Below are 11,605 nucleotides of genomic sequence, written 5' to 3'. Positions count from 1 at the left end.
GTAGGACCCATTTTTATATGCTCGCCCATGTGATCCAAACAAATGCCCTAGGGATGAGTTTTTGCACTGACACAAATAAAGGGGCTGGGACTAAAACCTGTTGAACCACAATCCGTGCTCAACAGACAGGAATTTTCCACTCGGAGCTCAGCCCCGGCGGCACGGCACGCGCCAGGGCCCACGTCTCCCCGCTCCCAAACTCCCATTTCCCTACACTTCCAAAGTCTTTCAGACTCATCCCTAAATGCTTCCTGTATTGCAGCTGGAGAAAATGAACCTGGTGATGGAGGGATGGATGGGAAGTGGGAAGGAATACGTTAGAGCCATTGATTACATCTAAACTCTGCAAATCATTTGCTATTTCTCCCACGGTCCGTGGAAGAAAACACAGCAGAAGATGCCAGCCAGGGCGAGAAATGGAGGGGAATCCTTTGCCCCTGAAAAAGCAAACGCTCCCTGCAGCCCTAGGGCTTGGCAATGGCACTTCTGCACAGGTTGGAGGGTGCTTTGGGAGCCACGAGATGCTCAGCCCGGGGGTCCCTGACCGGGACGCTCCTCGCAGCTCATCAGGGATGGTGCTGGCACGGTGCTGGCGAGAAGGAAGGCTGGTACCAGGGCTGGGGGAGTCCAAGTGACCAGAAGGGGCCAGGATGGGAATGGAAAGGGGAGGGTGAGCTTCGGATGAGCAGCGGTGAGTCAATGGGAACCAAGGGACCGGGGAAATGGCCACGGGCCACGGAAAGGAGAGGTTGTTCCAAGGGGTGACTCAGTGGGACCAGCTGGTGAGTCAATGGGAGAGGAGGGAGGTAATGGGCTGGTGGGCAGCAGGTGAATGTGGGGCTTTAAAAAAGGGAGGAGGAGCCCCCAGGGCTGAGCCAGCTCTGCTCAGGCTGCTCTTGGAGGGACTGGAGCACCCCAGGAGAATGCTGGCTGCAGGTACTGATTTGGCTGATAACAGGCAGAACGTGCTGCTCAGCACATGCATGGCTTTTTTTTTTTTTTTTTTTTTTCCCCACTGGTGCAGGTCTTGCCTCACCTTCTCATCGGGCGCCGGTGCTGCCGTGCGTGCCTGGCACCCAGGGCTCACACATGCCGCGTGTTCTCCTGGGAGGCAGAGCTGTTTGCTCTGACCCGAGCTGAGCTAATCTCAAAAAGAAAGCCAGGGGGATTTTTATGCCTAATTTTGTGATTGGTACTAAAAAGGCTCCTGGTTTTGCTGCATCACAGAGCAAGGAAGGTGTTCCCTGCCTGGTTTGCAGCTGCTTGCTCTGCGCAACGCCGAGCATCCTGCCAACGGCCCTGGCCTCTGCAAACTGGGGTGCTCGCTGGTGTCCCAGCTGCGAGGGTCACCCTGGGAAGGGGTGGGGGGTGTGCCAGCCCTTGACTTTGCAAACTGCCCCCCCTGCTCAGCCTCTGAGACAGCTCCAGGGCTCAGCCCTGCCAGGACCAGCCGTGGGGCTGGGGCTCTGCCAGACCTGGCCGGGCACAGGCTCCCCTCTGCTGCTGGCTCCTCCACCGCTGCGGGACTGGGGATACTGGTGGTGGAAAGAGGGGTAGGTGGAAAAGGGGGGGACTGGCTGGCTTGTTGTGTGTTGGGGGGTGTCAGGCTGTTTTCCCTCTTGTTTTGAAGTGATTGGTTTGTTGGGGTATAAGGGCAGGGGGCTCGGGGGGGACAGTCAACAGGGGTCACCTTGGGGTCCCCTTCAGAGCCAGGGTGCCAAGGGTCTGGGGGTAATGCCTGGGGAGGGGGAAGCTGGAAAAACCTTTGGGAAAAGGCCCCCCTGCTCAGGGGTCCCCCAACCATGGGTACCTGTGGGAAGTACCCTTGTTCCTTCCAGCCCACGGACCAGCTTTGGGGGGAGCCTGGGGCCACCCTCTGCATGGAGCTGGGGCGGGGGGGCTCAGGGCTTCCCAGGGAAGCACCCTTGCTGGGACTCAGCTGAGCTCATTACACCTCGATGAGCCCCCTGCAGCAGACCAGTTAAACCCCTTTAAGGAAGGGTTAAGCCAGTTTAGTGTGATTTGGTAGTCTATTGATGTGAAGGTTAATCTGGTATAAGTGCATCGCCACTGGGGATTTGGCCCAATTTAACTAGTCCGTCTCCCTGTTCTGTCTGTACGACTTAACGAAGGGTCCAGGCTGCGCTCCTCTTCCTCTCGGGCTGCAGAGAGCCCCTGAAAGAGGGAGAAAATAAACTGGGGACTGAAGAGAAGAGCCACATGCAGGCTGAATCTGAAACAGTGCTATTTATAGACCTCCCTGCTCAGCCGGCCTAAATTCCACGTAGGTCCCTGTGCCCAGCTGGCTGCGGGTGGGTGAAGCAGCCGGGTCCCACCACCCTGTCGCACCTTGTTGGGGTGACCCGTGGGGCCAGGCTCAGCCCAATCTGAGTCAGAGCGGAGGATGCTTCTTCCTCATCCCCAGCTCCTCATTAACCCGCTGCCCCAGGGCTTTCCCACGAGCATCACCCAGCCCAGGTGGTGAGATGTCAAGGGCTGGGAATGGGTGCTTGTTTATTTTTTTTTTTCTTTTTTTGCTGTCATCCCTAAAGGGCTGTAATCACAATTAGGGCACCCATGAGGCACGGGGCAGAGACACACCTTCTTGCCAGGGTGCAGCGTCCAGGAGAAGGGGGGGAAAGGAGGGAAGAAAGGTGAAAGCACCTGCCTGGGGTAGGTGACCCCTCCATAACCCAGTCGCCGTGCTGTACCCTGCCCACGCAGAGTCCCTGGGTGGTAGGTTGAGCAGAGGCCACACCTGAGGGTTTCTCAATGCTTTAGCTCCTTGCTGGTGTTTGCAGCAACGCTCGGTGGCTTCCCCTGTCTTTGGGAGCAGGGGAAGGTGCTTAATGCTGGAGCTCGAGCCAGAAATTTAAATCAGTGCTGAGCAGCTGCCCGGTGGGTTGCAGCAGCCTCTCAGCAAGCGTGTGGCTGGAGGGATGCAAATGGGAGCTAATTGCATTAGGCAGTGCCCTGGTGAGCGGCGGGCTCGGCTGCGTGTGTGCCAGCACCGCTGGGATCCGGGAGCTGCCAGGCTGCGGAGCTGCTGGCGCTGGAGGAGAGGAGGCTCCTGCACAGCTCTGCGCCTGCCTTGTGACTGCGAAATGGATGCGCTTAATATAGGCCAAATGAAAACATTCTTCCCAAAATAGAAGACCTTCCCCAGAAAGAGCTGCAGCTCCGGCAGGAGCAGTCACAAGGTGCCTGCCGTGGCCGGGTGGGCTCCGGCAGGTGTGGGTGGGCAGGTTGCACGCCCAGCCTGCGAGGGTGCAAGCGGTTGGCTCCCAGCGATGCCGGCCACCGAGGTCGCCGGCCACCAAGGTCACCTCCCTGGGCCCTGCTCCTGAGGCTGCTGTGCATACCACAGCCGCCCAGTGACCCTCCCCAAAACGCACCAGCCAGCTCTGGGGTACCCGATGCTGCTCTGGGAGAGGAGTTTGTGGATGGGGAGAGCACCCACGGGGTTTGGATGAAGGTGGGGGGGGGATGCAGAGGCGGGTGGCTCCATGGGTGCCGCTGTCTCGTGCAGGCATGCCGGGGCAAGTGCTTGGGCTCAGGGCAGTGTCGGATGCTGCAGAGGCTGAAACATGTTTCTGCTTGTGGTGCTGCTGGAGCTGAGGTTTGGGATGGGACGGGGCTGGCAGGAGGAAGAAGGGGGGATCCCTGTGTGCTGCAGCACAGGGGTGGCTCTGTGGGCTCTGCCAGGCTTGGGGTGGGGGGGGACGACACTGCACCTTTCTATGTGCATCTTGCCTGGCAAATCTTGAATATTCTTCCTCTCCTGGGTGCTCCTGCAGTGCCCAGCTGAGGGAGAGGGGCTGGCACTGGGGGGCTCTGCCAAGGAAGGCTTCGGGGGTCCTGGGTCTGCTCCGCTGCTGGGTTTGTGCTGCACTGCATCTGCTCCTCTTGGGAGGCGAGGGCAGGAGCCTGCAAGGTGCTAGAAACTTCAAAGGGCAAAAAGCACCGTGGAACCCCTCCCGATGCCCTAGAGATTCCTGCTTAGAGGGTGCTGCGGGTCCAAACCCCCTTTGGGGCTTTGACCCTTCCCCCCCTGGTCACTCAGGACTTTCTCCGGTGCTGACAGTGGCAGCATTTAATCCAGCTTGCCCGGACACAGCTGCCTGCCAGGAAAATGGGGCAGGCAAGGGTTAGAGTTCAGACCTGGGGCTTTAGCAGGTAAAAAAAGAGAAAAGCCAAAAATCCTTCTCTGTTAATCTCTCCGGCTGCACCACGGATCTGCACCCGGCGTTCTGCGAACTGCAGAGCTCTGCTGTTGCAGTCTGCAGGCTCGGGGAGGGGGGGTTTGGGGGGGCTGAATGCAACCACATTGCTCCGTATTTTGCCCCAGCATCTTATTAACGCTGTAGACACCCAGAAATACCGGCTCAGCTATTGAACTCTTGCACTTGTAGGACCTAGCAGTGATATCATCGGTCTCCCCCGAGCAGGTTCAGATTCATCTTATTCTAGTAACTCACCCCAGGGCTGGTGCTGCTGCTGGGCACTTCGCTGAGGGCAGCTTTGTTTTCTGCAGTGACAACCTGGGTCTTTTAACTCCTGATCCTTACGTGGCACTAGGCAGACCCTGCAAAACCGGAGACCACCTGAGCCAAATAAAGCTGTCACATCCCCTAAATCCCCTTAATTCTTCCCAGAACCTTAACATTGCCCAAGGAGGAGAGCTGGCCCCACAGATCAGTGCAGATGCAAATTTATGGTGTGTTCTGGGACAAGCGCTTTTTTAATTCACAAAGCTCTTGCCCTGAGGGTTGGCTGGGGCAAGGTGAAGACGACCTTGTAGTGACTCAGTTGAAGCTGGGAATGAAATTGTTAGCCATGCAAAGAGGGAAATGTGAGGACAGCCTATGAAGAGGTGAGATAAGAGGCACAGCATGGCCAGGGCATGGCTGGAGGTGCAGCAGGTTATGAATGGGGAGAGAGGATGTGGTTTTCTGCTTCCTTTGCTGATTGCTATGGAAAAAATATCTGAAAAATGGGCTTCCTGCAAGACAAAGATTGAGGGAATTCCCCTGGCTGCTGAGGCTCTGCCAAGTCCTTACAGTCTTGCTGGTGGATATCAACAGTGTAAATATTTTTTTCAGCTGTTGTTCAGACTGTAGGAATTGGTTTCTGAGTTTCTCGGGACCCTCATGGGGAAACTGAGGCAGAGAGGAGCCTGAATCAGAGGAAAATGCTGGACCTTGAAGGAGGAGCTGAGTTCTTTCTGCAGCAGCTGGGCTGGACTAATGCTTGGGGGTCTTGGCTGGGAGTGCAAGGAGCAGATTTATTGCCTAGAAATGTCTTTGCTCATGCAAAGCAAAGTGAACACTTGTTTTCTTGAGCATTAGAGCAAAGCGACAGTCTTGGCTCTGTGGAAAGAAAGGGATAGAGTTTCTAATGGACTTCAGTGGTGAGCTGCAGCCTGAAACAAACTGGGAGGGGGAAAAAAAAAACCCCACGGTGCCAGGCTTCCTGTGACACGGGACTGGGGAAACTCAAACCCAGCAATGCCTCCCTGCTCTGCCCCTGCGGGCAACTAATGTCTGGGGAGAGCCGGGGTGGCTTAATGAAATGGGATGGAGGTAAACTTAGATTCCATGAAATAAAATAGCTTTTTATGGCGCGGGGACCAAGTGCTGGGTGAAGTCAGAAGAAGCACTGAAGTGGATTGTAAATGGCACTGGTTAATCTTAAACTAACATCAACAGGAAGCCAGTGGCTTGGGTGGGAAATTCCAAACCTCGCAAACAATATGTTTTTGGCCCATGTCAGAGTAAAAAAAACTGGTCTCTTATGAGCGTTTATGGAGAAATTCTGACCTGGAAACACTTGTTTTGCATTACAGCCCAGCATTAAGTAAACAAACTGCAACAGAGCTGGAGGTTTTGCGTGTGGGAGCTTTGAGAGCCTGTCAGATTCAGCTGATGTCCACGGGGTTCCTTGAAATACTTTGATTTTTGGTTGAGCTGTGTCCTAATGTGCTCAGCGCTCCCTGGCAAATACGTTGGGACCTTGGTAGCCGCTGATGTGGCCATGGGAGAGTGTCAACAAGTGGGCTGCAAAGGACTGGGGGGCTCAGCAGCACCCAGATGGGTTGCTGCCTCCTCTGCAACAAGCCACCCCCTCCTCCCCTCTGCAGGCACCTGTTTTGTGGCCCCGTGGATCAGCTGGTGTGTGTAACTTGGCTCCCAACACAGGTGCTCTGGCTTTCACTTGTGCTTTGTTGCAACTGTTAAACCAAGCCCCAGACTTCTCCCTTCCTTCCCTGCCTTAAGGTAGTTTCCTTTCATGAAGAACATTTTCATCTCTAATATTAATAGAAAATGATGATTTCCTTGCTTATGTTTTAGCTTTGCCAACTGTGAAAGACTTTTTAGTAGCTTTAGGAGCTGATTTGGTTTCCTGGAAATTATATTAGACTTAAACTGGACATTAGGCAAAAATCTTTCCCAGAAAGAGTTGTCAGAGAGTGGAATAGGCTGCCCAGGGAGGGGGTGGAGTCCCCATCCCTGGGTGTGTTTAAGGGCCGTTTGGATGAGCTGTGGGGGGATGTGGGGTAGGGGAGAACTGTGTAGAGTCGGGCTGAGGGTTGGACTCGATGATCCCGAGGGGTTTTTCCAACCCGAATGATTCTGTGATTCGATGATATATATTGCATTTCTGTCTCCTCCCAATGAGCTGAAGTGGTAGTGGGATGCATCACTTTGCTTCCTTGGGCTTCACAACATTGCTTCTCTCATCTGATTAACCAAACGAATCTATCCAAAAGCCACGGGTTGGACTTGGTACTTTGTGAAAGCTTTATTTTTCTTCCCAAATACTGGTTCGTGCTGGAAGTCGGGAACCTGGTGCTGTGACCCTGAGCTGCGTGAGGAGGGGGCACGGCAGGGAGCACAGCCCACGTGGCTCCGTGCCAGGGCTGTTTCAAGCCATCCTCCAAATTAACTGTGGCTCAAAAGCAATTCCTTCCTCTCCTTCCGCTGGGGTTTGGAGGAAAGGTCAGGGTGAGCTGAGGGGTTCCGTGTGTGGAGGTGCGGTGCGTAGTCTGAGCTTGGTTAAATCCCCAGGGTCGTTTTGCTGCCTGGCAAGGCAGACCCGTGCCTGGCCTGTACAGAAATGATAAAACAGAGAAGCAGGAGGGGGTTTACAGCAGCTTTTTCAACAATGGCTTTACAAAAGTGTGAAGCGTCTGTAAGTGGAGGGCATATCTCATCCCTGAGTGGGAGGGGGGGGGAATCCTGGATGAACGTAGCTGCAGCACCGTGCCAGAGACTTCCCAGCAGCTGGAAAGACAAGATTCCTGCAGTCCTGCACTGCTTAGTCAGGAGAGGCGACAGGCAAACACCCCGGGCTTGCTGGGAGAGGAGGTTGGCTCGTGCTGGACACGCTCTGTGCGTGTCTTCCCGTGGGAGGCTCCTTCTCCAGAGGGGAGGTTGCTCAGGCACGTGGGTTCTTGGTGTTCCCTGCCTGTGAGAGCTCCAGGTGCAGGCAGACCGGAGGAGATGGATGCTGGTGGAAATGACCCATCCCCTGTGTGGGTTTGCCAGGCCTGGAGGATTTGTGCAGGCAGGGTTGTGTCGGGGCCGCTGTGCCGTGGCCTGGCAGCAAAGCCATTTTGCTGCACCAGGCTTCCCGCTGCCTTCGCAAGTCCTGAGTAGGAGAAATAGGATCTTTGTAATTACTCTGCAAATAGCTTTTAGAGAGAAAGCCATAGTTCGTCTTACACAGGATGCTGCAGGAGAGATTGCTGCTCCCACGGGTTTTTCTTTCAGAGCATCCCTGGGGGATCCCTCTGCACCTTGCCTGTTGGCAAACCCTTTTGTGCTGCTCCCATTTCGTGAGGATCCTCTCAGGAGGTCTCCAGATGGAAGTGGCTGACGTTGCCTCTGGGTGAAGGGCTTCTCTCTGCCTCTAGGCTTAAACTAAAATAAAATACCCCTGTTTGGTCTGTTTGGGGTCCACACTGTCCCTGGCTTTTGCTGTTATTTGGGTGATCACTGCAAAGTTACTGCAGGAACCGCTTGGAGCTGGTTACTGCAAAGTGATGATGCTCCTCTGCTCCTCTGGGGCTGACCTGGGGGTCTGAGCTGCCAGGGCTGCGGCAATGCAAGCCTTGTGTCGGCTTCGCTGCTTTCACGCTTAAATAAGCAGTAAAGATGGATGGGTTTGCCATGGTGAGAGTCACTTTGGCAGGATGAGTCCCTTTTCCATGTCTGTAGCTCTGTCCCTGTGTGTGTCTTGGTCAAAGCCACCATCCCTTCCCCCGCCACCCTCTCACCAAGCTTTCAGCCGAGCTGTCGGCTTTCCGAGGGAAGTCCTGCTTTGAAGAAACCCACCTTTCCGCGGCGGAGAGTCCCTGGGCAGCTGTAATGATTAGCAGTCCTTGGGCATGCCTTGCCTGGGGCTGCCATCCCCCCCCCCCCCCCCCCCGCGTGGCTTCTGTGGGACAACCCATTATCAACCCCCCCCCCGGCTTGTGATATCGGGTGAGGATATAAACCCCACTTTGATGATCCTGACTCACACAAACCGGCGCTTCTGACTCCGATGGGAAAAGCGTTACTCACGTGAGCCTGTTTGCAGGATCAGGGCTCTAATTATGGGGTTTGCCCATCTTGTAGCGTGGGAACCAGAGCCATTAGCCCCTAAACCTCCAGATCATTCCCAATACATTAATGTTTCTAATTAGTTAAGCATGATGCCTTTTTCTCTCTGTAATGACAGTGGCGCTAGTACTTACTCGTGTTCGCTCTGCGTGCCGGTACTTCATTATATAATGATACAGTATGTGTTGTAATACCTATTCCCAACTGACAGTGGGTTTTTTTGCATATGCCTCATCCAGAGCTGATTAGGCAATGGAGAAGACAGGCTAGTGCAAATAAATGTTTGGGTCGCATCCTTTCTAATTAGCTGGGAAGTTGTCAGTGCAGAGGGGAATTAGAGCCAGGTGAGGACCCAGAGCTGGTGGATCAGCTGGAGACCATCGCTGTGGGATGGGCGAGATGAAAACCTGTTGCCTGATTTATTTTTTTTTTTGGTGCTCCTTTAGGGGATGAGCTGCCCCTTCCCTGGGCTGTGTTTTTGTTCCCAGTCCCTTCTTCCCTTCATTCCAGGGAAACCATCTCCACGGCAACCTCAAACCTCCGGGCTCTGCCTCGGAGCTGCTCGCCCATCCCCAGGACCCGGCGGGTAAGTGCCTCGGCAGGGCCAGCCGTGGTGGCCTTGGCCACCGGGTCCATCGGGCTGCGCAGGCACCTCGGCAGAGCCCGGGGAGGCGAGGGCTGGAGTTGGGCTTGGCAGGGCTGTGGGTCTATAAACCCCGTACCCCGGCTCCCCTCATCCTCGGGGCTTGGCTTGTGCTTTGTACAGAAAAATGGGTGGCCATGGCTGTCCTCATGCAGGGGAAGCTCAGGCCTGGCTCAGGGTTCAAGGTGAACCCTTGTGCTGCTCCCCTGCAGAGGCTCTGCCTGGGGTCAGGGATGTGCTGCTCAGCGTGTCGTGGCTGGTCGTGCAGCCATCCATAATGGCCTTGGTTAGGCCATGACCAAGCCTGATACCAATTTTTCATCTTTTCCATCACGTTAGAGATAGGGAGAGCAGCAGCTGGAGGTGGGAACTCTGTCCCCTCTCGGTGCTGCCTGGGGTGTCGCCGATCACATGGAAGTGATCGTGGCCATGCTGGGCTCCCAGCTTGTGGCATCGTATGTGCACATCGCTGGCGCCGTGCAGGACGGGGGCGATGCACCGTCCTCGTACGTGGGCAGAAACGGGTCCTCTAAGATGCAGGTTCTTGCTGGGGGCTCGGTGATTCCTGGTACAGAGCAGCAGCAGGAAACGGAGTTCATTTCTGGCATAACTGGGATTAATGGTGTGGAACTGGTGGAAGTGGGAATAAAAAATGATGTGTGAGGATGGGTGTGCTTTGCCTGGAGCTGGTTTTGGGGGGGGCAGCGCTGGGTCCTGGCTGTGCCTGTGACACTCTGTCCCTCGGTCCCCGCAGGGCAGGATGAAGCTGCTGGGAGCTGTGTTGCTGGCTGCTGGCCTGCTCGGCCCTGCTGCCTGGGGGGAGCAGCCCCCCTGGCCGGACGATCCTCCACGGACCTGCTTCTTCCAGATGCTCAGCGGCGTGGACAGCGAGTTCTGCAGGTGAGCGACTCCCTGGTGTCTCCTCTCCAAGTGCACCAGCCCTGGGTGTCCAGTCACACACTGCCCTTGTCCAGCGTGTCACCTCCTGGGACAGTTAATTCCAGTGTCCCCTTTGCCAGGGCTATAAATATTGGTTGCTTTCTTCCTTTTGCCAGGAATCTGGGCCAGAGCGAAGCAGAGCAGCGCCTGCCGCGTCGTCCAGCTCTTGTTTTATGCAAGCTGAGATCTTGGTGTCTCTGGTCACCTCAAGTTGTTTCCTAGTCTGTTGTGCAGAGGTTTTTCAAGCAACTTATGGCATCGGAGGTGACAAATGTTTTCTGCGAAAAGTTTCAGAGGAAGGACACTTACTTTTTGGGGAAGAAAAGTGTTAGAACAGTCCATCCCGCAGAGCTCACCCCGTGCCGCGGAGATGCTAATGTTTACTGAGCGTGGGCATGGGAAGAGGAGGAAGGACGAGGAGGGCTGCTCCTGGAGCTGCAAGCAGGCGGTTTGCTGCTGTACCAGCGGGGCCCCCCCAGCTGAACAGCCACCGAATGCACCCCCTTATCAAATGTTTTGAGACTGAAGGTCCTTGGCTTAATCTCTTGTTGCCTGTGGGTTGCTGGAGATGGGAGGCAGGGCTGGGCGAGCAGCGGCACACATGTGCCCCTCTCCCTTGGGGGGTTCTTAATATCCTGCATTACTGGCAACTTCTGTATCAAAAACATCCTTTCTACTATTTCTCAGTTTCACCAAAATACTCTCTGAATGAGTGACTTAAGCTTTAGATTAAGGCAAGCAGAGACTTCACTTGGCCCCAGCTTCCTCCCACAAACCATGAGCTTTGAACTCAGCCTCCTTTGTGCCAGGCCCGTGCTGCTGCCGCTGTTTGCTCCGCAGCCTCCCAGGCTGCAGGATTCGAGGGTCACGTTGGTGGCAGCTAATCTTCAGGGTGGCCTTGAGACACGCTCCCCGCACGCTGCGGTGACCTGGCAGCTTGCTCCGGCGGCCCCTTTCTCTGTTAGATAACGCAGAAGGGGAAAGCACTTGGTGCAGAGGCTGGAGGTATCTGACCCGTTATTGCACTATCAGTGCCCAAAATGCAGAGGAGACTTGTCCCCACTTTCATAGCGGGAGGGGGGGGGCTCAGAGTTCAAACAGTTTGTCTGAGGTGAAGGGGGAGTGGGGGCAGCTTTGCCCTCCTGCTCCCCATCTTCAAGCCTCAGATTAACCCGCATGGGCCACGATTTTTTATAGACTATGGAAAACACTGGGCATAATCTAAGGTGTGCTGAGCCGTGACGAATGTTTAAAGTCTTGCTGCAGACACCGTGGTTATGGTGGAGCATAGAGGGTGTTATCCTGGTGCACAAGGTGCAGGGGATGCAGGGTCGGATCCTGCATCCCCTGCCCAGCATCGCAGCCACAGCTCAAGCCTGGCTGGGAAGGGGCATCAATACCCACCCCCTGCACGGTG

At 55.4% G+C, this 11,605-nt stretch overlaps 1 protein-coding gene across 5 annotated transcripts in view; it reads left to right on the top strand.

Annotated features, from left to right (window-relative positions):
* PEBP4 (phosphatidylethanolamine binding protein 4) overlaps window positions 1–11,605 on the top strand; it is an 80,693-nt gene that overhangs the window by 77 nt on the left and 69,011 nt on the right. Inside the window, exons 1-3 of one of the 5 annotated variants that reach the window (XM_074852466.1) lie at window positions 925–936; window positions 9,053–9,192; window positions 10,004–10,149. In XM_074852466.1, coding sequence (XP_074708567.1) covers window positions 10,010–10,149 — 140 coding nt within the window. In that variant the 5' untranslated portion in view covers window positions 925–936; window positions 9,053–9,192; window positions 10,004–10,009. Of the gene's footprint in view, window positions 1–924; window positions 937–1,417; window positions 1,554–4,851; window positions 4,874–9,052; window positions 9,193–10,003; window positions 10,150–11,605 lie in introns of those variants that run through there. The other 4 variants (XM_074852465.1, XM_074852464.1, XM_074852468.1 and 1 more) reach the window with 4 other exon arrangements.

The sequence above is a fragment of the Strix uralensis genome, chromosome 28 (genome assembly GCF_047716275.1).
Source record: "Strix uralensis isolate ZFMK-TIS-50842 chromosome 28, bStrUra1, whole genome shotgun sequence".
Taxonomy (NCBI): domain Eukaryota; kingdom Metazoa; phylum Chordata; class Aves; order Strigiformes; family Strigidae; genus Strix; species Strix uralensis.
The sequence above is the reverse complement of the archived record's forward strand: the minus strand, read 5'-3'. Positions and strand labels throughout refer to the sequence as shown.